The sequence below is a fragment of the Ranitomeya imitator genome, chromosome 2 (assembly GCF_032444005.1).
Source record: "Ranitomeya imitator isolate aRanImi1 chromosome 2, aRanImi1.pri, whole genome shotgun sequence".
Taxonomy (NCBI): domain Eukaryota; kingdom Metazoa; phylum Chordata; class Amphibia; order Anura; family Dendrobatidae; genus Ranitomeya; species Ranitomeya imitator.
Window position 1 is genome coordinate 232864087 of NC_091283.1, and position 26931 is coordinate 232891017.

General features: G+C 51.6%; 1 protein-coding gene across 2 annotated transcripts in view; it reads right to left on the reverse strand.

Moving 5' to 3' along the window:
* Positions 1-7149: 7149 nt before the first annotated feature.
* RNF135 (ring finger protein 135) overlaps positions 7150-26931 on the reverse strand; it is a 28469-nt gene continuing 8687 nt past the window's right edge. For both annotated transcript variants that reach the window (XM_069748747.1, XM_069748746.1), the window contains 5 exons: positions 17912-18007; positions 16525-16755; positions 10462-10630; positions 10279-10380; positions 7150-8920 (listed from right to left, as the gene is read on the reverse strand). In XM_069748747.1, coding sequence (XP_069604848.1) covers positions 8391-8920; positions 10279-10380; positions 10462-10630; positions 16525-16755; positions 17912-18007 — 1128 coding nt within the window. In that variant the 3' untranslated portion in view covers positions 7150-8390. The remainder of the gene's footprint in view (positions 8921-10278; positions 10381-10461; positions 10631-16524; positions 16756-17911; positions 18008-26931) is intronic.

Genomic DNA, 26931 nt, shown 5'->3' on the forward strand with positions numbered 1-26931 from the left:
GCCGAGAGCGAGCGCTGCTGTGTGCTGGAGAGACGGCCGAGAGCGAGCGCTGCTGTGTGCTGGAGAGACGGCCGAGAGCGAGCGCTGCTGTGAGCTGTAGAGACGACCGAGAGCGAGCGCTGCTGTGTGCTGGAGAGACGGCCGAGAGCGAGCGCTGCTGTGTACTGGAGAGACGGCCGAGAGCGAGCGCTGCTGTGTACTGGAGAGACGGCCGAGAGCGAGCGCTGCTGTGTGCGGGAGAGACGGCCGAGAGCGAGCGCTGCCGTGTGCTGGAGAGAGCGCTGCTGTGTACGGGAGAGACGGCCGAGAGCGAGCGCTGCTGTGTGCGGGAGAGACGGCCGAGAGCGAGCGCTGCTGTGTGCTGGAGAGACGGCCGAGAGCGAGCGCTGCTGTGTGCTGGAGAGACGGCCGAGAGTGAGCGCTGCTGTGTGCGGGAGAGACGGCCGAGAGCGAGCGCTGCTGTGTGCTGGAGAGAGCGCTGCTGTGTACGGGAGAGACGGCCGAGAGCGAGAGCTGCTGTGTGCGGGAGAGATGGCCGAGAGCGAGCGCTGCTGTGTGCTGGAGAGACGGCCAAGAGCGAGCGCTGCTGTGTGCTGGAGAGACGGCCGAGAGCGAGCGCTGCTGTGTGCTGGAGAGACGGCCGAGAGCGAGCGCTGCTGTGTGCTGGAGAGACGGCCGAGAGCGAGCGCTGCTGTGTGCTGGAGAGACGGCCGAGAGCGAGCGCTGCTGTGTGCTGGAGAGACGGCCGAGAGCGAGCGCTGCTGTGTGCTGGAGAGACGGCCGAGAGCGAGCGCTGCTGTGTGCTGGAAAGACGGCCGAGAGCGAGCGCTGCTGTGTGCTGGAGAGACGGCCGAGAGCGAGCGCTGCTGTGTGCTGGAGAGACGGCCGAGAGCGAGCGCTGCTGTGTGCTGGAGAGACGGCCGAGAGCGAGCGCTGCTGTGTGCGGGAGATACGGCCGAGAGCGAGCGCTGCTGTGTGCTGGAGAGACGGCCGAGAGCGAGCGCTGCTGTGTGCTGGAGAGACGGCCGAGAGCGAGCGCTGCTGTGTGCTGGAGAGACGGCCGAGAGCGAGCGCTGCTGTGTGCTGGAGAGACGGCCGAGAGCTAGCGCTGCTGTGTGCTGGAGAGACGGCCGAGAGCGAGCGCTGGTGTGTGCTGGAGAGACGGCCGAGAGCGAGCGCTGCAGTGTGCTGGAGAGACGGCCGAGAGCGAGCGCTGCTGTGTGCTGGAGAGATGGCCGAGAGCGAGCGCTGCTGTGTGCTGGAGAGACGGCCGAGAGCGAGCGCTGCTGTGTGCTGGAGAGACGGACGAAAGCGAGCGCTGCTGTGTGCTGGAGAGACGGCCGAGAGCGAGCGCTGCTGTGTGCTGGAGAGACGGCCGAGAGCGAGCGCTGCTGTGTGCTGGAGAGACGGCCGAGAGCGAGCGCTGCTGTGTACTGGAGAGACGGCCGAGAGCGAGCGCTGCTGTGTGCTGGAGAGACGGCCGAGAGCGAGCGCTGCTGTTTGCTGGAGAGACGACCGAGAGCGAGCGTTGCTGTGTCCTGGAGAGACGGCCGAGAGCGAGCGCTGCTGTGTGCTGGAGAGACGGCCGAGAGCGAGCGCTGCTGTGTGCTGGAGAGACAGCCGAGAGCGAGCGCTGCTGTGTCCTGGAGAGACGACCGAGAGGGAGCGCTGCTGTGTGCTGGAGAGACGGCCGAGAGCGAGCGCTGCTGTGTGCTGGAGAGACGGCCGAGAGCGAGCGCTGCTGTTTACTGGAGAGACGGCCGAGAGCGAGCGCTGCTGTGTCCTGGAGAGACGACCGAGAGGGAGCACTGCTGTGTGCTGGAGAGACAGCTGTGTGCTGCTGTGTACTGGAGAGACAGCTGTGTGCTGGAGAGACGGCCGAGAGCGCTGCTGTGTGCTGGAGAGACGGCCGAGAGCGAGCGCTGCTGTGTGCAGGAGAGACGGCCGAGAGCGAGCGCTGCTGTTTACTGGAGAGACGGCCGAGAGCGAGCGCTGCTGTGTCCTGGAGAGACGACCGAGAGGGAGCGCTGCTGTGTGCTGGAGAGACAGCTGTGTACGCTGCTGTGTACTGGAGAGACAGCTGTGTGCTGGAGAGACGGCCGAGAGCGAGCGCTGCTGTGTCCTGGAGAGACGACCGAGAGGGAGCGCTGCTGTGTGCTGGAGAGACAGCCGAGAGCGAGCGCTGCTGTGTGCTGGAGAGACGGCCGAGAGCGAGCGCTGCTGTTTACTGGAGAGACGGCCGAGAGCGAGCGCTGCTGTGTACTGGAGAGACGGCCGAGAGCGAGCACTGCTGTGTACTGGAGAGACGGCCGAGAGCGAGCGCTGCTGTGTGCTGGAGAGATGGCCGAGAGCAAGCGCTGCTGTGTACGAGAGATGGCCGAGAGCGAATGCTGCTGTGTACTGGAGAGACGGCCGAGAGCGAGCGCTGCTGTGTGCTGGAGAGACGGCCGAGAGCGAGCGCTGCTGTTTACTGGAGAGACGGCCGAGAGCGAGCGCTGCTGTGTACTGGAGAGACGGCCGAGAGCGAGCACTGCTGTGTACTGGAGAGACGGCCAAGAGGAAGCGCTGCTGTGTACTGGAGAGACGGCCGTGAGCAAGCGCTGCTGTGTACGAGAGATGGCCGAGAGCGAATGCTGCTGTGTACTGGAGAGACAGCCGAGAGCGAGCGCTGCTGTGTGCTGGAGAGACAGCCGAGAGCGAGCGCTGCTATGTACTGGAGAGACGGCTGAGAGCGAACGCTCCTCTGTACGAGAGAGACGACTGAGAGCGAGCATTCCTGTGTACTGGAGAGACGGCCGAGAGCGAGTGCTGCCATGAGCAGGAGAGACGGCCGAGAGCGAGCGCTGCTGTGTACGGGAGAGACGGCCAAGAGCGAGCGCTCCTGTGTACTGGAGAGACGGCCGAGAGCGAGCGCTGCTGTATACTGGAGAGACGGCCGAGAGCTAGTGCTGCTGTATACTGGAGAAACGGCCGAGAGCGAGCGCTGCTGTGTATGGGAGAGACAGCTGAGATTAAGCGCTGCTGTGTACGGGAGACGGCCGAGAGCGAGCGCTGCTGTGTGTCACGATTCACACCGTGACTGTCACCACTACGTCACGGATCGGGGTGACTGTAGGCCAACAGATGGCTATTACATATGCAGGGGGCTTATCTTTAGTTATCCCTCCACTGCTCCAATGTGATGAAAACACACACAAGGCTATTGACCTTTTAGTTTACAGCAGGGGCTTATTTTAGTTATCCCACTGCTCTGCAATGTAACATGAACTGCAAGGATTTATGTATATCCCGCTTTACAGTTCCGCTTGAAAACTTGCAGCTCTCTGGCATCCCCTTACCCTCAGGTCAGATTAGGCACTGCACCTAGGATAATTAGTCGCCAGAAAGGCTGCCTGCTATGTACTGGCTATTGGGTACGCTGCAGCGAGGCAATATAACTACTCCCATTCAGGCAGGAACAATAATTATCAACGCCGCTGTCACGATATTGTATGAAATATAATATGATTTTGTAGCTTTGCCCTTCAGCCCATGCTGTGGGCTAAACCCCCCCCCCCCCCTTCTCTCTCTGGCTCTCTTTGCTTCTTTGTGTGTTTCTGAATGTATGGTATTAGAGGTTTTTATTGCCCTGGCCATAAATTCCAAGTTCTGAGCATCTTACTCGCCCTCCTCCCTTCTGTACTAGCTAGGACTGGTATAGAAGTTTTCCAAAATCCATGAGGGTCTTTGTTCTAATATGAGAAGATATTGGGCCAACGACTTGGGCTAGGAGAATATTCAATACATATTGCTAACGTCCATCGGCGGATCGGTCCGCCACTGTAAGCAGGAGCTTCTAGTTCCAACAGGGACAAAGTATGGATTTCTCTGGAACTGCGTGTCACAAATAGCACAAATTTGGTTTCATTAGAACGCCAATGTTAATACAAGATGAATGCTGGGTGTGTTATGATTCTGACCTGTTCGGTAGCGGAGATACAGTGATTAGACAAACTTGTGTGAAATTTACTAAGACTGAAGAGAGAGGAGGGTCTGGGTAGACCAGCCCTGATGGTGATGTCACAGACTGTGGTTTATAAGTTTTGCCAGACCCTCAGCAGTTAGTTTTACCTGGGAAGCCCTGACTGCTAGCCTGATGCATTGGGACATATGGAAACTAGCCTGGTTGCCTGCAATGCTCTGAACACATGTAAGTGTTGATTTCTCATGTAATCCCTGTTTTTTTATAATTACCTTGTACATATTTTCAATCGTCTCATATTGTAACATCTTTTTACAAACACTCAGAATGAGCAATGGACGGCACTAGAGAAGCACAAATACAATATGGACATACACTCCTTGAAGAACATCCGAAAAATACGCAGGTGGCACGAATGTTCTGGGTATATGGTGCTCAGCACTGATAGGCAATCCAGAGTAAATACGATGAAACAAGAAAAGAAAACAGTGCGGCACTCACCCTTATTATTTGAAGCTGTGAAATCGTGCTCTTTATTGGAGAAAAATGTATAAAACATCCATTAGGACATCAGGTCAGCGAGAGGGTGCGGAGGTGGAGTGTGGACTCTCGCTGACCTGATGTCCTAATGGATGTTTTATACATTTTTCTCCAATAAAGAGCACGATTTCACAGCTTCAAATAATAAGGGTGAGTGCCGCGCTGTTTTCTTTTCTTGTTTCATCGTTTTTACAAACACTGCCTTAACTTTAATGGAGTAAAATATATAAATTACTAGTCCGTTCTTCCTGTTCTAAAACGTACCCTAAGTCTTCTGAAGGGAATTACGGTACTGTTTTGGGTTAGCTTCGGACCCGTTTAATCGAAGCTGGTGGCAGCATACCTTTGTACTGGGTAGTTGGGAGTCATTGTAGTGACTGCTGCGTTGATAATTATTGTTCCTGCCTGAGTGGGAGTATTTATATCGCGTCGCTGCAGCATGCCCAATAGCCAGTACATAGCAGGCAGCCTTTCTGTTGACTCATGACCCCAGGTGCAGTACCTAGTCTGACCTGAGAGTAAGGGGGGCGCCAGAAAGCTGCAAGTTTCAAGTGGAGCTGTAAGTGGGATATACATAAATCCCTGCAGTTCGTGGTATATTGAAGAGCAGTGGGATACCTAAAATAAGCCCCTGCTGTAAACTAAGAGGTCAATATAGTCCTGTGTGCTGGAGAGACAGCCGAGAGCGAGCACTCGTGTGCGGGAGAGACGGCTGTGACGTTCCTGTGTACAGGAGAGACGGCTGAGAGCTAGCGCTCCTGTGTACGGGACAGACGGCTGAGAGTGATGCTGTGTATGGGGGAGTTGGATTCCTGACCAGCGATCCCTGCTGTCAGGATTCCCTGACCGCTGCCACCAATTTTTCACGATTCACCCCGTGACCGTCACCCCTACGTCACGGATTGGGGTGACTTTGGGCCAACAGACGGCTATCACATGTGCAGGGGGGCTTATCTTCGTTATCCCTCCACTTCACAATGTGATGAAAAAACACAAGGCTATTGACCTCTTAGTTTACAGCAGGGGCTTATTCTAGGTATCCCACTGCTCTTCAATATACCACAAACTACAGGGATTTATGTATATCCCTTTTATAGTTCCACTTAAAACTTACAGCTCTCTGGCGCCCCCATTACTCTCAGGTCAGATGAGGTACTGCACCTGGGGTAATTAGTCGCCAGAAAGGCTGCCTGCTGTGCACTGGCTATTGGGCACGCCGCAGCGACGCGATAAACTACTCCCACTCAGGCAGGAACAATAATTATCAACGCCGCAGTCGCTACAACATCACCCCAAAAGCCTGCACACTATCGCTGCCACCAGCTTCGAATAAACAGGTCTGAAGCTAACCCAAAAACAACAGTAGCGTATTTCCCTTCAGGAGACTTAGGGTACGGTTTAGAAAAGGAGAACGAACTAGTATTAAATAATATACCCCATCAAAAGTTTCAGGCAGTGTTTTATCAAAATATTTTACAAAGATGTTACAAATGAGACAATTGCAAATATGTACTAGGTAATTATAACAAAGGGGATTAAAGGAGAAAAGATAACACTCACATGTTCTCAGTTCATTGCATTGCAGGCAACCATACGTCCCAGTTCATTGGAAGTGCTCAGGGCCCTCCAAGTTAAGACAAGGAATCAAGAAGCCTGAGCTGGGGATCTGTGCAGACAGTTATAGCTTCAGCCTGTGACATCCCAGAAAGGGGTGGGATCACCTCGTCCCTCCTACCTCTTCAGTCTAACTAAACTTTAAACTATTTTCTCTAATTTCTATAACTTCGCTACAAAACATGTCATAGCCATAACAAACCCAGCATTCATCTCGGATTAACGTGGGCATTCTAATGAGATCAAATATGTCCTATCTGGGATACATATTTACAGAGAAATCCCTACTTCTTTACCAGATGGAGTTAGAAGCCCATGTTTAGAGGGATGGGCAGATCCACCGAGGGAGATTACGAATATATATTTTCGTGTTCTTAACGTAAACGGTTTGCGTAATATCTTACAAAAACAAAACAAAGAACTTCCATGGATTTCTGGAGACTTAGAATCCAGTTCTAGCTGGGAGGAAGATTCTAACCTGGTCGTAAATACCTTTCGGCCATAAAACTCCCCCCAGTACATTGACAAGGCAGCTCTTGGCTGAGTGAAAGGGAAGGGGGGCTTTTTAGCCCACAGCCTACTAACAAGAGAAACTACTTATATGATATTTCATACCATATCGTGACACCTGCTTTCTCAGTGGGACTTGCTTGTGTTTTGGAGATGAGAATGTCTGGAAGAGTCCTTGTACCTTTCTGCTCCCCGCTTTTTTCTTCACACGTCAGGGCCTTGGACCTGCTGCAGACCTCAGCTTTCAGCAGAATCATCAGTGATCAGTGGCCAGACATTGGGGGAGTATGGAGTGTTTTACTTGGGCCATAGAATAATTATCATCCACCTCCTTACAATATGGAGGATTACAGGAAGAACGGGACAATCCAGACAGGTCATACAGTATTGGCGTTTGTCCAGTGCTTCCACTGCATCAGCCTGCAGCTGTTGTATACTTGTCGCACCCCATGGCTTGTGAAGCACAGTCTACAACGATATGCGGGTATGAAACAGACTTTCAGAACAATATGTTGCCACCAGGATCAAATTCTTTACAGTTTTATTAAAAAAACATTTTCTTTACAGAAATATAAATGTATAATCTCAGAACTTTAGAAGGCGATCAGTTGTGTTCTGCGGACCCACACATTCACCTCCCGGATCAGGCTTCGGCCATCTTTATCCTGTTAAGCGCCCATACTTCCATTGCCCATCACTCCTTGGCCTTATTACACCTACATGTATGTCACGCGTACCGCCATCACAAACGTTGATACCCAGACTAGAAAAGAAACAGACCCTTCTTGCCAGAGGCAAGTGTGAACAGATGCCAGCTGCTGGGACCACTTCCAATTTACCACACCTTACCAGACTTTATTAGTACCCAAAAGTTTAACAAGCACCCCAATGTTCACCATACCCCTCCATCATCTCCCAAATCATGCTGACTTCACTAAGACCACAAACATAACTCTTTCAAATCTTCATTATGCGCCTGCATCCCAGACAACACTAGCACCCAAAATGCCATCATGGTGCACAAGCCAGGCTTTACCATGCACCACCCGACTTCACTGGTACCCAATACGTCACAAACCCCTCAGACTTCACCAACAGCCCAGACTTCATCCACTGCCCAATACTTCATCAACCCCTCAGACTTCACCAACTGCCTCAGAATACTTCACTAACCCATCAACTTCACCCAACGCCCAATACTTCACCAACTGCCCCAGACTACTCCAACCCCCAATATTTCACCAACAGCACTAGACTACAATGCCCAATACTTCACCAACAGCCCCAGACTACCCCAACGCCCAATACTTCACCAACAGCTCCAGACTACTCCAACGCCCAATACTTCACCAACCACCCCAAACTACTCCCAATACTTCACCAACAGCCCCAGATTATTCCCAATACGTCACCAACTGCCCCAGACTACTCAGACGCCCAATACTTCACCAACCGTCCCAGACTACTCCAAAGCCCAATACTTCATAAACCAGCCCAGACTACTCCAATGCCCGATACTTCCCCAACCCCCTCAGACTTCACCCACACTTTATTAGAGTTTGTCTCCCTGAGTTAGAGATGGATGAATCTCATGGACCATTAGAAGAAGACCGATACAGAAGAATGACCCCACTCTGGGGTGTGGCCCCCTCATCCAGAAGGTCCCCAGATGTGTTGGACATCATATCTGATGATCTTTGGTCAGGAGGCAGTGTTACGTCGTAGAACGTTTTGAACATGACAGAGAGGAGCGATGGCTTTTAGCTCATGCATCTGTCCTGATGTCTCGTATGGTTAGCGAGCTCCCTTTCTTCAGACCGTAAAGCCATACAGCAGGAAAAAGTCGTGTCTGGAAATGGATGTTGTAGGTGTGGATCAGTAACTCCGGGGACAGCGAGTAAAAGGAGACAAGCTTTTCCGTGCAGTCGAGCAGCACACCCACTATGGAGGGTCGTGGCAGGAGGCTCCGGGCCTCCTCGTTCTTATGCCACGCACTCAGGTGCCCCTTGTTCCATTTTACGCACCAGGACAAGTCATTATCCCCAAGTTGTTGGTGTTTGGCGATTTCTGATGCCGCCACCCCAATGCCCCAGCTATCGCTGTCCGCAGTGCTGACCTCCCAATACATGCTCCCGGTGGAGAAGCCTTGTGAGCAGAGGGCCTGGCAGCTAGTGAACCTGCGCTCTTTCTTTGGGTAGGAGTAATTCTTTTCAGCCACAGTCACAGTCTTCAAGTCTGGTGACACAAACAGACGACAGCTGACAGAGTCAGGGTCGAAAGAGACAACCGTCGCCCCTGGAATAAAAGAACCATCAGTTATATACCTGGGATGTATCACTACTATGCAGGAAGCTAGGAGCAACCTCCATGGCACCACTATGGGCTGAACAGAAAATCATCCTAGCCATACAGTGTATATTTCTGAGATCCCCAGAACAAGGCGAACACAACCTGGGTCTCAACCCGTTCTAGTACCCATGGGTATGGATATACATAGCACATGTAGTAGAAGCCAAGTAGCGAAGGCTTGTTTGGTCCCAAAGTGTAGCAAGGGCCTGGCTGGATCCGATGGTGCTAGAACCGCCGTCTAGAAAGGAGTTATGATCTTTCATAGGATTTCTGAGTTCTTAGCTGCAGAGGCAAGGGCAGGGGATAAAGGCTAGTGTAAGGCCATGTGGTCTCTCTCTGTTATACATGTGGTACACTTTGACAGTGGGGGCAGTGTCGAATAACGTGCTGTGAAGGACCTAGGAGCTAGCCGGCATCCTATGACCTCTGTGGCCCAGTGCACCCATGATCAAACATCACACAGTAATGGACATATAATCTGCTTATATCTTTGATCCTACCACTATTGTATTTGCATATCTGACCACTGTATAACCATCATGTATATGGAGTATTGTCTAGTGTGCCCTTAAGGCGATTAAATATATAATTAAACCTTGGGCCGCTCTTTTAACTCGATCCATGAATCCACAAGTCCTTCTCTCGGTTTTTCTTTCCATGCTGCCAGGGCTGGTTTCTGGACGATATAATCCAGTTAACAGACAAGGTTTATATCTAACGAGGAACTAGTGGCAGTCCAACCAGGCTGACAAGGTTCTGTATCACTGGTGCTAGTGAGAGGGGCCTCTCATCCTGTCAGGGTTGTGGGAGAGTGTGCTGCCATGTCAGTGACTGTGTGGGCCGCATCCTCTCACTTCCCGTACCTCCCTGGGCCCGTGTGGACATGGTGTGTCTGCGTAAAATTGCGTGAAGAAGACCTTACGTGTCCCCAGGGGGTGCGGGTCATCACATTGGTGAGGAGACCATACCACATCATCTCGCTGTCGTAATAGTGACGACAGGTAGGGTGGCGAGGTGCAGGTTCGTCACGTGGCAGCAGAGGGATTCTGCGTTGTTTCTCTAGTGTCACTAATGAGCCAATTATGATCTGTCATGTATCAGGCACGGACTGGACACAAGAGGCTCTGGTGGTCTTACGTGTCACTAATGAGCTGATTATGATCTGTCATGTATCAGGCACGGACTGGACACAAGAGGCTCTGGTGGTCTTACGTGTCACTAATGAGCCGATTATGATCCGCATGCACAGTATATTTGGCAGCTCTGCAGCAGGATCTACGTAGGAGAGAGGATAACACACTTACACTGCAGGAGTTGGCTCTGAGGTTTTACGGGAAGACTGATATTAATCTCCTGCTCACAAGGCTGCGGGGATCCGGGAGATAACACCAGGGAGTCCTCCAGAACTGGAAAAAGATGGATATGGATGCCATGAATACTTCATCAACCTGGGAGTCCACATCCACCCGAGTGTGGCCCATCCTCACCTTTCTTGGGTGGACAGGGGCTGTCTTCCAACAGTGCGTGGGACAGAAGACTGTTCTTCATTTTGGTCACAGCGTCAGTGGTGTCTACTACACGGTTCTCATCAAATGTGTACGGTCTCTGGGACTCCGATGATGATGGTGATGTGAAGGTCTCCTCAGATCCAACATCCTGAGGACCAAGAGAAGAAAGATCTGTCACGATACTGTAGCAGGATTTCCCAGAGCAGTGAACTCCTACCCTGTCCCTCAAGCCAGGAGGACCCCTAGGCTTTCCCTGTTGCCCAGATTACCCCTGATGGTGGGGATTTTAGAGTCTCGTATTTCGCTATGCTCCTAATGCACTCTGATCTGTTTCCTACCCCAACCAGGGAGGTATGGAAGCTTATAGGACAACACAAACCTGACAAGGCAAGCCGACAGGGATAAAAAAAAAAAAAACCTACAATCATACAAATACACTCACAAAAGAGAGTGGAAATCAAGGGAACGGTAGGAGGAGTAAATCAAATGGGAAGATGTCACGATATGGTATGAAATATCATATAAGTAGTTTCTCTTGCTAGCAGGCTGTGGGCTAAAAAGCCCCCCTTCCCTTTCACTCAGCCAAGAGCTGCCTTGCCAATGTACTGGGGGGAGTTTTATTGAAGAAAGGAATTTACGATCGCTTTGGAAGGCTCCAACTCTTCTCCAGCTATAACTGGATTAGAAATTTCCAGAATCCATGAAAGTTCTTTGTTCTGTTTTTGTAAGGTATTAGGCAAACGATTTAAGATAAGAACACGAAAATATATATTCTTAATCTCCCTCGGTGGATCTACCCTTCACTCTAAACACTGGCTTCTAACTCCATCTGGTAAAGAAGTAGGGATTTCTCTGTAAATATGTATCACAGATAGGACATATTTGATCTCATTAGAATCCGAGAATGCTGGGTTTGTTATGACTATGACATGCTTTGTAGCGGAGTTATAGAAATTAGATAAAAGTTAGGGTAAAATTAGTTAACTGAAGAGGTAGGAGGGACGAGGTGATCCAACCCCTTTCTGGGATGTCACAGGCTGCTGCTATAACTGTCTGCCCAGATGCCAGCAGTCACTTCTTGTCTTTTTCCTGGAGAGCCCTGAGCACGTCCAATGAACTGGGACGTATGGAAACTCCACTAGCCGGGTTGCCTGCAATGCTTTGAACACATGTAAGTGCTATTCTCATGTAATCCTTGTTTTTTTTTATATAATTACCTTGTACATATTTGCAATTGTCTCATTTGTAATATCTTTGTAAAATATTTTGATAAAGCACTGCCTAAATTTTGTGGGGTATATTATTTAATACTAGTTCTTTCTCCATGCTCTAAAAACGTACCCTACGTCTCCTGAAGGGAATTACGCTACTGTGTTGGGTTAGCTTCGGACCCGTTTAATCGAAGCTGGTGGCAGCGATACCGTGCAGGCTTTTGGGTGATGTTGCAGCGACTGCGGTGTTGATAATTATTGTTCCTGCCTGAGTGGGAGTAGTTTATCGCGTCGCTGCAGCGTGCCCAATAGCCAGTACATAGCAGGCAGCCTGTCTGGCGACTAATTACCCAGGGTGCAGTACCTAATCTTACCTGAGAGTAAGGGGGGCGCCAGAGAGCTGCAAGTGTTAAGTGGAACTGTAAGCGGGATATACATAAATCCCTGCAGTTCGTGATGCATTGAAGAGCAGTGGGATACCTAGAATAAGCCCCTGCTGTAAACTAAGAGGTCAATAGCCTTGTGTGTGTTTTTCCATCACATTGTGGAGTGGAGGGATAACTAAGATAAGCCCCCTGCACATGTGATAGCCGTCTGTTGGCCTAAAGTCACCCCGATCCGTGACGTAGGGGTGACAGTCACGGTGTGAATCCTGACAGAAGAGGATTAGGATAAATCCACAATACTAAATCCACACACAATGGCTCCTGCAAACTACACCAACCAACTGCTAACTCAGCGTACTCCTGAGGCCGCTTTCACACGTCCGTTTATTTCAGGGACCAGAAAAAACGGTACCGGAGATGTTCGTGTGTGTACTACGTGTGAAACACATGTAGCAACCGTGTGCCGCATCAGTACCACATGGACAACCGCCTGGGAAGCCGCGCTGTTCACACCTTCCCCCCCCCCCAAAGCTAACCGTGCATTGGTGGAGGTATTTTCCTCAGGCCAAACCCATAATCTGCATGCGAGACCCCCCTGTGGTGACAAATCCGCTTGGTCTACCATCCTCATCCACACAATGAGACTAGTGACTGGGAGAACAATGACTTGAGTCTGGTACAATAGGATAACAAAACCACGGAAAAGGGGGAAGGATTATGCACAGCTCACCAAGTGTGAAAATGTAGCCTCCATCAGGGAATGTGGTGCAGACTCCAGCCCGGCGGCTGGGCAACAGTCAGTAAAAGGACGGCTGTTCCAGTATCCGCCTTGTGTGATAAGGTTAAAACATGGCTGGCAGTCCTTTGCCGCATCTGGCTTGTCCACGAGGCTTCTGGCATGTATAGCTCCCCGCATGAATAACCCACAGGCCTTGCCAGCTATACTGTACGTTGTTTTCTGGCACAGATGCCTCTATTCCACGCTCCAGTAGTGCTCCCCTGGCATACATGTAATGCTTGAGACCTCTGAGACAGTGACGAGTAATGGAATGCTCGCCTTACCCGATTCCCAATCTTGGGTCTGGCCTTACGTATGAATAAGATCTGGCCTGCACACCTTAGAGCCGTGGACTCCGCTCTACAGGCATTTGTCCAACAGTCTTTAGAACTAAACCAAATAATAGGCCTAACTGAAGAAGGCACTCCCATGAATGCTAAATCAATCAAAAAGAAACAACCAGAAGCCTGAATGCCAATAAAACGTATCATTATTTTATTAATCATAACAATATATAAAAACAAGTCTCATAGTAGCCAGTGGAAAATACAAATTTAGCTAGCAATGGTAATAAGGAGAGGGGAAATATATGCACAAAAGTCCACTGTGTCTACCTATACATAATACTGTTCAAGTGAACAATGAAAAGGGGTTAACACCATAAAACATGGTCATAACAAAGTTGCTTAAGGCAGAAAAGAAACCCCATACAGTAGGACAGGACAAAAAGCATGTTGCATCACCAGTGCATATAAGCGGCCAAATAGTAGAAGGAAGACATATTACCTAAGTACGCAGCTCAGTAAACGGACCCCGACGCGCGTTTCGCGGTATGCTTCGTCCAGGGGGATGGTCACAGCCTTATTACCATTGCTAGCTAAATTTGTATATATATAGGCTTTTTCTTTCCTACTTAGGTATATGACCTATAAATAAGGAGGGCGCATGGAAGCTCATTAAAACAGATATGAGTATAACTTTATTAACAATAATAAACACACATAAATACATGCGACTGTCACATATTGACAGTGCAGACACAGACACAACAAGTAAAAGACACCAGAAAAAGTTGGGTCTACTGCATACAACTAGTAAACATGACACCGCACAGTAGGGTATAGTAAGGTGCTGGCAAGAAAAAGATCCCCAATAACGTCTCCTCAGCAGTCCAAATCTCATGTGAAATAAATATTGACTATAATGTGTAAGTAGCTGGAGACTTTCACCCACACTAAGTGCCTAACATGAGCCACTATAGAAGTAAGGGGGGGAGAGGAATAATGGGGGACCAGAGTCTCACCTCACTGCAGATAGGCCGCTGTACACGCCCCGACGCGCGTTTCGCCTAGCTTTCTCTGCAGTGAGGTGAGACTCTGGTCCCCCATTATTCCTCTCCCCCCCTTACTTCTATAGTGGCTCATGTTAGGCACTTAGTGTGGGTGAAAGTCTCCAGCTACTTACACATTATAGTCAATATTTATTTCACATGAGATTGTTAATAAAGTTATACTCATATCTGTTTTAATGAGCTTCCATGCGCCCTCCTTATTTATATATATTTGTCATATGGAAGTATTTATGATGGTTGTGGCTGATGTCGGTCACTAAAATGAAACTGGAAATTTTGAGACTCATTAGGTATATGACCGTATAGCATCTATGTATATGCGTTTATAGAGCAACATACTAGTATTTACTTTGACTGCTTATTGCAGTGATATCTTTGGAGTGGGCATTTTTGATAGGTTATCTTTAATATATTTGGGATATTTACTACCACTTCTCCTATCGTTTTATATATGTGTGGCTATTTTTGAGGCATATGTACATGTATTGTTTGACTTGGTATATTCCTATATGCAGACAGTATTATTCTGTCACATGTATTTTCCACTGGCTACTATGAGACTTGTTTTTATATATTGTTTTGATTAATAAAATATTGATACGTTTTATTGGCATTCAGGCTTCTGGTTGAGTCTTTAGAACTAGGCCAGCTCCTCACACCTCCATCTGTTTTCTTAAAGAAAAACTCTGCTGAAACCAGAGATGAGGAGGGTCTGATATGACCCTTGGCCAGACTCTCTGTGGTATAGGCCTGACTCTCGGGACCTGGAACGCTATAATGCCTGCTCATAGGCAACTTGGCCCAGAAATAATTAATGGAACAATCATACAGTCCACACAAAAATGCAGCGCAACGGGTCATCCCACCCAACTGCGTAGGTTCCTCGGTTGACTCAACCCTCAATTCCATTGATATCCACCTCCCCCCCCCATGATTGAGGTTTCTTTTTGTCTCCATTGAAGACTGTGATCTACTCGGATTTCTAGAGACATGGTCACTTCTTGGGGTCTCATATAGAACAAAGCCATCTTTCACCTTCTCTGAGAGCCCCGGACAAAACTGACTATGGAGCGCGGGATCATTCCACTTAGTATCTGAAGACCACCTACAGAACTCGGAGCAACAGTCCTCTGCTCGCCGGTCTCCCTGCTGAAGCCAATGAGATTTAGACTCAGCCAGAGAGACATGGTCAAGGACACCATAAGTTAGACAATCCCTCCAGCGTCTGAAGCCAGTGGGAATCAGGCTGGAGAGAAAATGCCCAGGGGTCACCCTGGAGAAGAGAGCTTAGAATCCCACCCTCTGTTCCTCGGTACCTGAGGAATAGGGACATACCCTCAAATATAGTTTGTAGGCCTCCTCAAAAATGTATCCCTACCCCTTGTGAATGGTTCCAATAGGTGTTGCCTGGAGGCAGCAGACCCCAAGCCTGGAGGCGATGGGTGCTGCAAGGCCATTGCCCTTAATTCTGCCATCTCTAGGCTAAGTGCATCTGCCCAGCCAGGACAACCACGGGATCCATAGTTGATCCAAAAAGGTATGGGCTGGTGACAATTCCTGGGTCAGTGGGCACCATCTCTGTCCCTCAAGCTAGGAGGAACCTAGGCTATCCCTGTTCCCCAGATTACCCCTGAAGGTAGGGATACCGGGGCCAGACACCTAGATATGCTCCTATATGCACTCTGATGTTTCCTCCCCCACCAAGGCAGGTAGGGAAGTGTATAGAACACCACAAACCTGAGAGACAGGAATAAAATACAACTACACTCACACACACACTCACCAAACAACAGAGTGGAAATCAAGAGAACAGTAGGTGGGGAAAAGCAAGTGGGAGAGGATTAGGATAAACACACAATACCAAATCCACACAGATACCGCCTGTAAACTACACCGACTGCTACTAGTTCAGGACGCTCCATCACCAAACCAGGAAATGAGAACTATCACTACCAACTCCCCAGTGCAAGAGTACAGCATATATACCTGAGAGGAGTGGCCAACACAGAACAGCTGAGACAACTTAGGGCAGATCTCCAAGAGATAGACAGAACCTAGGAAGACCTGCACTGCTAATAGGAAGGTGAAGCAGATCTACCATGACAAGGGGTTTGTGTAACCAGACGCCGTGATCTTCTGGCCCCTCTCCATCGCGGTATCCACAAGAACATCACATCTCATAGAACAGCCGATGACGGTACGATCCCACCAACGGCACAAAAGAATCCACCTCGGGTCGCAGAAGTGCAGACCTGGATGGCAGAGAAGGACTTCACCCCGGTCACCAAGAACCAAGGATAAGAAGGTCTGCTGCACCTTCAGCATCGAGATCCAGTCGTGCTCCAGCAGCTCCGCCAGTTCTGCCTTCCTCCGCTTCATGGCATCAAGCTCGTCCATCAGTTTCTGCACCAGCCGTGTGGTCTCCCTCTGTGCGCTGTCCTGCTCTTGCTTCATCCTCCAGAACGCAGCTCGTTCCTGCTGCTCCAGGTAGTCGCGCATCTCCCGAAAGTCCCGAGTCAGGGTATCCTTAATGTCAAAGACTAATATCTGCAGGGAAAGGAGGAAAAGACCAGTCAGCAGACCCGGGGACATGCAAGACAGAGCGCCAACCGCACTGCACCAGCAGAATAATGAGTGCAGCTCTGAGATATAATACAGAATGTAACTCAGGATCAGTAATGCATGTACACAGTGACTGCACCAGCAGAATAGTGAGTGCAGCTCTGAGATATAATACAGGATGTAGCTCAGGATCAATTATGTAATGTATGTACACAGTGACTGCACCAGCAGAATAGTGAGTGCAGCTCTGGGGTATAATACAGGATGTAACTCAGGATCAGTAATGTAATGTATGTACACAGTGACTGCACCAGCAGAATAGTGAGTGCAGCTCTAAGATATAATACAGAATGTAACTCGGGATCAGTAATGCATGTACACAATGACTGCACCAGCAGAATAGTGAGTGCAGCTCTGGAGTATAATACAGGAGGTAACTCAGGATCAGTAATGTAATGTATGTACACAGTGACTGCACCAGCAGAATAGTGAGTGCAGCTCTGGAGTATACTACAGGATGTAACTCAGGATCAGTAATGTATGTACACAGTGACTGCACCAGCAGAATAGTGAGTGCAGCTCTGGGGTATAATATAGGAGGTAACTCAGGATCAGTAATGTAATGTATGTACACAGTGACTACACCAGCAGAATAGTGAGTGCAGCTCTGGGGTATAATACAGGATGTAACTCAGGATCACTAATCTATGTACACAGTGACTGCACCAGCAGAATAGTGAGTGCAGCTCTGGAGTATAATACAGGATGTAACTCAGGATCAGTAATGTAATGTATGTACACAGTGACTGCACCAGCAGAATAGTGAGTGCAGCTCTGGAGTATAATACAGGATGTAACTCAGGATCAGTAATGTAATGTATGTACACAGTGACTGCACCAGCAGAATAGTGAGTGCAGCTCTGGAGTATAATACAGGATGTAACTCAGGATCAGTAATGTAATGTATGTACACACCAGCAGAATAGTGAGTGCAGCTCTGGAGTAAAATACAGGATGTAACTCAGGATCAGTAATGTATGTACACAGTGACTGCACCAGCAGAATAGTGAGTGCAGCTCTGGGGTATAATACAGGAGGTAATCCAGGATCAGTGCAGCATTACTGGTGTGTCCGGTGTTACCTGGATCTCCCGGTAGGCCTCCTTCTGGCTGCTGATCACGGCCTCCTTACTTGTGATACTTTTCTCTAAGTGACTGATTTTCTTGTCAATATTCTCCTTTAGAAAATGCAAAGAAAAATCTGAATTTATCAATTCAAACAAATGGTACCGACTATTGACGCCTCCCGTCCTTTATGCCCCTCCCTCTCCATCTGCCCTGTATGATCTACATTCACCTCAGACCACCAAGAATGTAACATTACCATAGAATCCTAGAAAGTTAGAGTTGCTATGGACGTCCTGGGTGCTCAATGCAGGAGTCACTAAACCCTCTCTGACAGATGTCGCTTCAACCTGTCCTACCCATATCTTTTGACCACCAGGGGCATTACAGCGATTCATCGTTTCCCCATCTCTGATGGGAAAGGAAGACTACAGAGGATACTGCCGCCATACATGCCTCTTCCCAGCACTCGCCCTCTTCCTCCTCCTCTTCCCTGCACTCGCCCTGTTCCTCCTCCTCTTCCCTGCACTCACCCTCTTCTTTGTCTTCCCTGCACTCACCCACTTCCTTGCACTCACCCTCTTTTTCATCTTCCCTGCACTCACCCTCTTCCTCCTCTTCCCTGCACTCACCCTCTTCCTCCTCTTCCCTGCACTCACCCTCTTCCTCCTCTTCCCAGCACTCACCCTCTTCCTCCTCTTCCCAGCACTCACCCTTTTTTTCCTCTTCCCTGCACTCACCCACTTCCTCCTCTTCCCTGCACTCACCCACTTCCTCCTCTTCCCTGCACTCACCCTCTTCCTCCTCCTCCTCCCTGCACTCACCCTCTTCTTCCTCCTCTTCCCTGCACTCACCCTCTTCCTCCTCTTCCCTGCACTCACCCTCTTCCTCCTCTTCCCTGCACTCACCCTCTTCCTCCTCCTCTTCCCTGCACTCACCCTCTTCCTCCTCCTTTTCCCTGCACTCACCCTCTTCCTCCTCTTCCCTGCACTCACCCTGTTCCTCCTCCTCCCTGCACTCACCCTCTTCCTCCTCTTCCCTGCACTCACCCTCCTCCTCCTCTTCCCAGCACTCACCCTCTTCCTCCTCTTCCCAGCACTCACCCTCTTCTCTGCACTCACCCTCTTCCTCCTCCTCCCTGCACTCACCCTCTTCTTCCTCCTCTTCCCTGCACTCACCCTCTTCCTCCTCTTCCCTGCACTCAACCGCTTCCTCCTCCTTTTCCCTGCACTCACCCTCTTCCTCCTCTTCCCTGCACTCACCCTCTTCCTCCTCCTCCCTGCACTCACCCTCTTCCTCCTCTTCCCTGCACTCACCCTCCTCCTCCTCTTCCCAGCACTCACCCTCTTCTCTGCACTCACCCTCTTCCTCCTCTTCCCTGCACTCACCCTCTTCCTCCTCCTCCCTGCACTCACCCTCTTCTTCCTCCTCTTCCCTGCACTCACCCTCTTCCTCCTCTTCCCTGCACTCACCCGCTTCCTCCTCCTTTTCCCTGCACTCACCCTCTTCCTCCTCTTCCCTGCACTCACCCTCTTCCTCCTCTTCCCTGCACTCACCCTCCTCCTCCTCTTCCCAGCACTCACCCTCTTCTCTGCACTCACCCTCTTCCTCCTCTTCCCTGCACTCACCCTCTTCCTCCTCCTCCCTGCACTCACCCTCTTCTTCCTCCTCTTCCCTGCACTCACCCTCTACCTCCTCTTCCCAGCACTCACCCTCTTCTCTGCACTCACCCTCTTCCTCCTCTTCCCTGCACTCACCCTCTTCCTCCTCCTCCCTGCACTCACCCTCTTCTTCCTCCTCTTCCCTGCACTCACCCTCTTCCTCCTCGTTTTCCCTGCACTCACCCTCTTCCTCCTCTTCCCTGCACTCACCCTCTTCCTCCTCCTCTTCCCTGCACTCACCCTCTTCCTTTTCCTTTTCCCTGCACTCACCCTATTCCTCCTCTTCCCTGCACTCACCCTCTTTCTCCTCCTCCCTGCACTCACCCTCTTCCTCCTCTTCCCTGCACTCACCCTCCTCCTCCTCTTCCCAGCACTCACCCTCTTCCTCCTCTTCTCTGCACTCACCCTCTTCCCAGCACTCACCCTCTTCCTCCTCTTCCCTGCACTCACCCTCTTCCTCCTCTTCCCTGCACTCACTCTCTTCCTCCTCTTCCCAGCACTCACCCTCTTCCTCCTCTTCCCTGCACTCACCCTCCTCTTCCCTGCACTCACCCTCCTCTTCCCTGCACTCACCCTCTTCCTCCTCTTCCCTGCACTCACCCTCTTCCTCCTCTTCCAAGCACTCACCCTCTTCCTCCTCTTCCAAGCACTCACCCTCTTCCTTCTCTTCCCAGCACTCACCCTCTTCCTCCTCTTCCCAGCACTCACCCTCTTCCTCCTCTTCCCTGCACTCACCCTCCTCTTCCCTGCACTCACCCTCCTCTTCCCTGCACTCACCCTCTTCCTCCTCTTCCCTGCACTCACCCTCCTCCTCCCTGCACTCACCCTCCTCCTCCTCTTCCTCCTCTTCCCAGCACTCACCGTCTTCCTCCTCCTCTTCCCTGCACTCACCCTCTTCCTCCTCTTCCCTGCACTCACTCTCTTCCTCCTCCTCCCTGCACTCACCCTCTTCCTCCTCTTCCCTGCACTCACCCTCTTCCTCCTCTTCCCAGCAATCAATCTCTTCCTCCTCTTCCCAGCACTCACCCTCTTCCTCCTCTTCCCAGCACTCACCCTCTTCCTCCTCTTCCCAGCACTCACCCTCTTCCTCTTCCCTGCACTCACCCTCTTCCCTGCACTCACCGTCGTCCTCCTCTTCCCTGCACTCACCCTCCTCTTCCCTGCACTCACCCTTCTCCTCTTCCCTGCACTCACCCTCTACCTCCTCCTCCCTGCACTCACCCTCCTCCTCCTCTTCCCTGCACTCACCCTCTTCCTCCTCCTCCCTGCACTCACCCTCTTCCTCCTCTTCCCTGCACTCACCCTCCTCCTCTTCCCTGCACTCACCCTCTTCCTCCTTTTCTCTGCACTTACCCTCTTCCTCCCTGCACTCACCCTCTTCCTCCTCTTCCCTGCACTCACCCTTTTCCTCCTCTTCCCAGCACTAACCCTCCTCCTCTTCCCAGCACTCACACTCCTACTCCTCCTCTTCCCTGCACTCACCCTCTTCCTCTTCCCTGCAGTCACCCTCCTCCTCTTCCCTGCACTCACCCTCCTCCTCCACTTCTCTGCACTCACCCTCTTCCTCCTCTTCCCTGCACTTACCCTCCTCTTCCCTGCACTCACCCTCGTCTTCCCTGCACTCACCCTCCTCTTCCCTGCACTCACCCTCTTCCTCCTCTTCCAAGCACTCACCCTCTTCCTCCTCTTCCCAGCACTCACCCTCTTCCTCCTCTTCCCAGCACTCACCCTCTTCCTCCTCTTCCCTGCACTCACCCTCTTCCCAGCACTCACCCTCTTCCTCCTCTTCCCTGCACTCACCCTCTTCCTCCTCTTCCCTGCACTCACTCTCTTCCTCCTCTTCCCAGCACTCACCCTCTTCCTCCTCTTCCCTGCACTCACCCTCCTCTTCCCTGCACTCACCCTCCTCTTCCCTGCACTCACCCTCCTCTTCCTCTTCCCTTCACTCACCCTCTTCCTCCTCTTCCCTGCACTCACCCTCTTCCTCCTCTTCCAAGCACTCACCCTCTTCCTCCTCTTCCAAGCACTCACCCTCTTCCTCCTCTTCCCAGCACTCACCCTCTTCCTCCTCTTCCCAGCACTCACCCTCTTCCTCCTCTTCCCTGCACTCACCCTCCTCTTCCCTGCACTCACCCTCCTCTTCCCTGCACTCACCCTCTTCCTCCTCTTCCCTGCACTCACCCTCCTCCTCCCTGCACTCACCCTCCTCCTCCTCTTCCCTGCACTCACCCTCTTCCTCCTCTTCCCAGCACTCACCGTCTTCCTCCTCCTCTTCCCTGCACTCACCCTCTTCCTCCTCTTCCCTGCACTCACCCTCTTCCTCCTCTTCCCTGCACTCACCCTCTTCCTCCTCTTCCCAGCACTCACCGTCTTCCTCCTCCTCTTCCCTGCACTCACCCTCTTCCTCCTCCTCCCTGCACTCACCCTCTTCCTCCTCTTCCCTGCACTCACCCTCTTCCTCCTCTTCCCAGCAATCACTCTCTTCCTCCTCTTCCCAGCACTCACCCTCTTCCTCCTCTTCCCAGCACTCACCCTCTTCCTCCTCTTCCCAGCACTCACCCTCTTCCTCTTCCCTGCACTCACCCTCTTCCTCCTCTTCCCTGCACTCACCCTTCTCCTCTTCCCTGCACTCACCCTCTACCTCTTCCTCCCTGCACTCACCCTCCTTCTCCTCTTCCCTGCACTCACCCTCTTCCTCCTCCTCCCTGCACTCACCCTCTTCCTCCTCTTCCCAGCACTCACCCTCTTCCTCCTCTTCCCTGCACTCACCCTCCTCCTCTTCCCTGCACTCACCCTCTTCCTCCTCTTCTCTGCACTTACCCTCTTCCTCCCTGCACTCACCCTCTTCCTCCTCTTCCCTGCACTCACCCTTTTCCTCCTCTTCCCTGCACTCACCCTCTTCCTCTTCCCTGCACTCACCCTCCTCCTCCACTTCTCTGCACTCACCCTCTTCCTCCTCTTCCCTGCACTTACCCTCCTCTTCCCTGCACTCACCCTCCTCTTCCCTGCACTCACCCTCCTCTTCCCTGCACTCACCCTCTTCCTCCTCTTCCAAGCACTCACCCTCTTCCTTCTCTTCCCAGCACTCACCCTCTTCCTCCTCTTCCCAGCACTCACCCTCTTCCTCCTCTTCCCTGCACTCACCCTCTTCTTCCTCTTCCCTGCACTCACCCTCTTCCCTGCACTCACCCTCTTCCTCCTCCTCATCCCTGCACTCACCCTCTTCCTCCTCTTCCAAGCACTCACCCTCTTCCTCCTCTTCCCAGCAATCAATCTCTTCCTCCTCTTCCCAGCACTCACCCTCTTCCTCCTCTTCCCAGCACTCACCCTCTTCCTCCTCTTCCCAGCACTCACCCTCTTCCTCTTCCCTGCACTCACCCTCTTCCCTGCACTCACCGTCTTCCTCCTCTTCCCTGCACTCACCCTCCTCTTCCCTGCACTCACCCTTCTCCTCTTCCCTGCACTCACCCTCTACCTCCTCCTCCCTGCACTCACCCTCCTCCTCCTCTTCCCTGCACTCACCCTCCTCCTCCTCCTCCCTGCACTCACCCTCTTCCTCCTCTTCCCAGCACTCACCCTCTTCCTCCTCTTCCCTGCACTCACCCTCCTCCTCTTCCCTGCACTCACCCTCTTCTTCCTCTTCTCTGCACTTACCCTCTTCCTCCCTGCACTCACCCTCTTCCTCCTCTTCCCTGCACTCACCCTTTTCCTCCTCTTCCCAGCACTAACCCTCCTCCTCTTCCCAGCACTCACACTCCTACTCCTCCTCTTCCCTGCACTCACCCTCTTCCTCTTCCCTGCACTCCCCCTCCTCCTCTTCCCTGCACTCACCCTCTTCCTCCACTTCTCTGCACTCACCCTCTTCCTCCTCTTCCCTGCACTTACCCTCCTCTTCCCTGCACTCACCCTCCTCTTCCCTGCACTCACCCTCCTCTTCCCTGCACTCACCCTCTTCCTCCTCTTCCAAGCACTCACCCTCTTCCTCCTCTTCCCAGCACTCACCCTCTTCCTCCTCTTCCCAGCACTCACCCTCTTCCTCCTCTTCCCTGCACTCACCCTCCTCTTCCCTGCACTCACCCTCTTCCTCCTCTTCCCTGCACTCACCCTCCTCCTCCCTGCACTCACCCTCCTCCTCCTCTTCCCTGCACTCACCCTCTTCCTCCTCTTCCCAGCACTCACCCTCTTCCTCCTCCTCCCAGCACTCACCCTCTTCCTCCTCTTCCCTGCACTCACCCTCTTCCTCCTCCTCCCTGCACTCACCCTCTTCCTCCTCCTCCCTGCACTCACCCTCTTCCTCCTCTTCCCTGCACTCACCCTCTTCCTCCTCTTCCCTGCACTCACCCTCTTCCTCCTCTTCCCTGCACTCACCCTCTTCCTCCTCTTCCAAGCACTCACCCTCTTCCTCCTCTTCCCAGCACTCACCAACTTCCTCCTCTTCCCTGCAGTCACCCTCCTCCCTGCACTCACCCTCTTCCTCCTCTTCCCTGCACTCACCCTCCTCTTCCCTGCACTCACCCTCCTCCTCTTCCCTGCACTCACCCTCCTCCTCTTCCCTGCACTCACCCTCTACCTCCTCCTCCCTGCACTCACCCTCCTCCTCCTCTTTCCTGCACTCACCCTCTTCCTCCTCCTCCCTGCACTCACCCTCTTCCCTGCACTCACCCTCTTTCTCCTCTTCCCTGCACTCACCCTCTTCCTCCTCTTCCCTGCACTCACCCTCTTCCTCCTCTTCCCTGCACTCACCCTCTTCCTCCTCTTCCCTGCACTCACCCTCTTCCTCTTCTTCCCAGCACTCACCCTCCTACTCCTCCTCTTCCCTGCACTCACCCTCTTCCTCCTCCCTGCACTCACCCTCCTCCTCTTCCCTGCACTCACCCTCCTCCTCTTCCCTGCACTCACCCTCTTCCTCCACTTCTCTGCACTCACCCTCTTCCTCCTCTTCCCTGCACTTACCCTCCTCTTCCCTGCACTCACCCTCTTCCTCCTCCTCCTTGCACTCACCCTCTTCTTCCTCCTCCTCCCTGCACTCACCCTCTTCCTCCTCCTCTTCCCTGCACTCACCCTCTTCCTCCTCTTCCCTGCACTCACCCTCTTCCCAGCACTCACCCTCCTCTTCTCTGCACTCACCCTCTTCCTCCTCTTCTCTGCACTCAACCTCTTCCTCCTCTTCCAAGCACTCACCCTCTTCCTCCTCTTCCCAGCACTCACCCTCTTCCTCCTGTCACGATATGGTATGAAATATCATATAAGTTTAGTTGCTCGTCAGCTCATGAGGTGGGCTAAACCCCCCCTTCACTAGCTGACTCTACTTGTTTCTCTCTGGGCTACGGACTGTATGCTAGAAGGGGGTTTTATTGCCCTGGGGTCGTAAATTCCAGGCTCAGAGGAAAGTCCCTCACCCCTCCCACCTTCACTAGTCAGAACTGGTAAAGTGGCTCCAAAATTCATGAAAGATCCTTTGTTTGGTTTTGGTACGATATTATGCACCATGTTTACGGTAAGAACACGAAAATATATATTCGTATTCCCACTCGGTGTAGGTACCCATCCCTTTAAACTCGGGCTTCTAACTCCGTCTGGTAAAGAAGTAGGGTTTTCTCTGTAAATATGTATCCCAGATAGGACATATTTGATCTCATTAGAATGCTCACGTTAACCCGAGATGATTGATTGGTTTGTTAGAACTATGACGTGTTTTGTAGTGAAGTTATAGAAATTAGAGAGAATAGTTTAAAGTTTAGGCAGAATGTAGAGAGAGGAGGGTCTGGATAAGCCAGCCTTTCTGTGATGTCACAGCCTTAATGTTTTAAGTGTCTGGCAGGCTCTGAGGAGTCACTTGCTGCTTGATTTCTTGTCTTGTCCTGGAAGAGCCCTGCTCACGTCCAAATGAGCTGGGACGTATAGGAAAAACTGCCCTAGCCTGGTTGCCTGTCATGCTTTGAACATGTAAGTGTTGCTTTTTCTCATTTATTCCCTTTATGTTATAATTACCCTTGTACATATTTGCAATTGTCTCATTTGTAACTTCTTTATAAAATATCTTTGATAAAGCACTGCCTAATTAATTTCAATGGAATATACTATTATATATTAGTTCGTTCATCCATGCTCTAAACTTACCCTGTCTTCTGAAGGGAAATACGCTACTGTTACTGTTGTGTTGGGTTAGCTTCGGACCCGTTTAATCGAAGCTGGTGGCAGCGAAAGTGCGCTGACTGTTGGATTATGCTGAAGCAACTGCGGGTTTGATAATTATTGTTCCTGCCTGAGTGGGAGTAGTTATCGCGTCACTGCAGCGTGCCCAATAGCCAGTACATAGCAGGCAGCCTTTCTGGCGACTAATTACCCAGGGTGCAGTACCTAATCTGACCTGAGAGTAAGGGGGGCGCCAGAGAGCTGCAAGTGTTAAGGGGAACTGTAAGCGGGATATACATAAATCCCTGCAGTTCGTGGTATATAGAAAAGCAGTGGGATACCTAGAATAAGCCCCTGCTGTAAACTAAGAGGTCAATAGCCTTGTGTGTGGTTTTTCATCACATCGTGGAGTGGAGGGATAACTAAGATAAGCCCCCCTGCACATGTGATAGCCGTCTGTTGGCCTAAAGTCACCTCAATCCGTGACGTAGGGGTGACGGTCACGGTGTGAATCCTGACCCATTGGTGACAGCGGTCAGGGGAATCGTGACAATTGGTGGCAGCGGTGGGATAACTAAGATAAGCCCCCCTGCACATGTGATAGCCGTCTGTTGGCCTAAAGTCACCTCAATCCGTGACGTAGGGGTGACGGTCGCGGTGTGAATCCTGACCCATTGGTGACAGCGGTCAGGGGAATCGTGACAATTGGGTCCGGAACTTTCTACGGTACACCTCGGGTGTAAGCTGGTACTTGGCTATCAGAGCCTTTTTGATGGCCTCATAGTCACCATCTTGTTCTTGAGGGAGGGCAGCAAACGCCTCCAGAGCTTTACCTCTCAGCCCTGGTGTCAGGTATCCGAGAGGTTCCACAGGCCTCGACGGGGTTCTCCCCCTTCGAGCTCCTGTACGGCAGGCGAGTCCGGGGACCCCTTGGGTTGGTAAGAGAATCCTGGGAAGAGGAGCCGAACCCTTCTGAAGTGTCCATAGTGGAGTATGTCATGCGCTTCCGTGACAAGATGCAGACCTTGACGCAGTTGGTGCATGACAACATGACGCAGGCTCAGGCTGATCAGAAGCACTGGTACGACCAGAACGCCCGGGAGTGGACCTACCACGTGGGTCAAAAGGTGTGGGTGCTGGTCCCTGTACCAACGGATAAGCTTCAGGCCGCCTGGGAGGGCCCGTACGTCGTCCACCAACAGCTCAACCCGGTCACTTACGTGGTCACGCTTGACCACGCT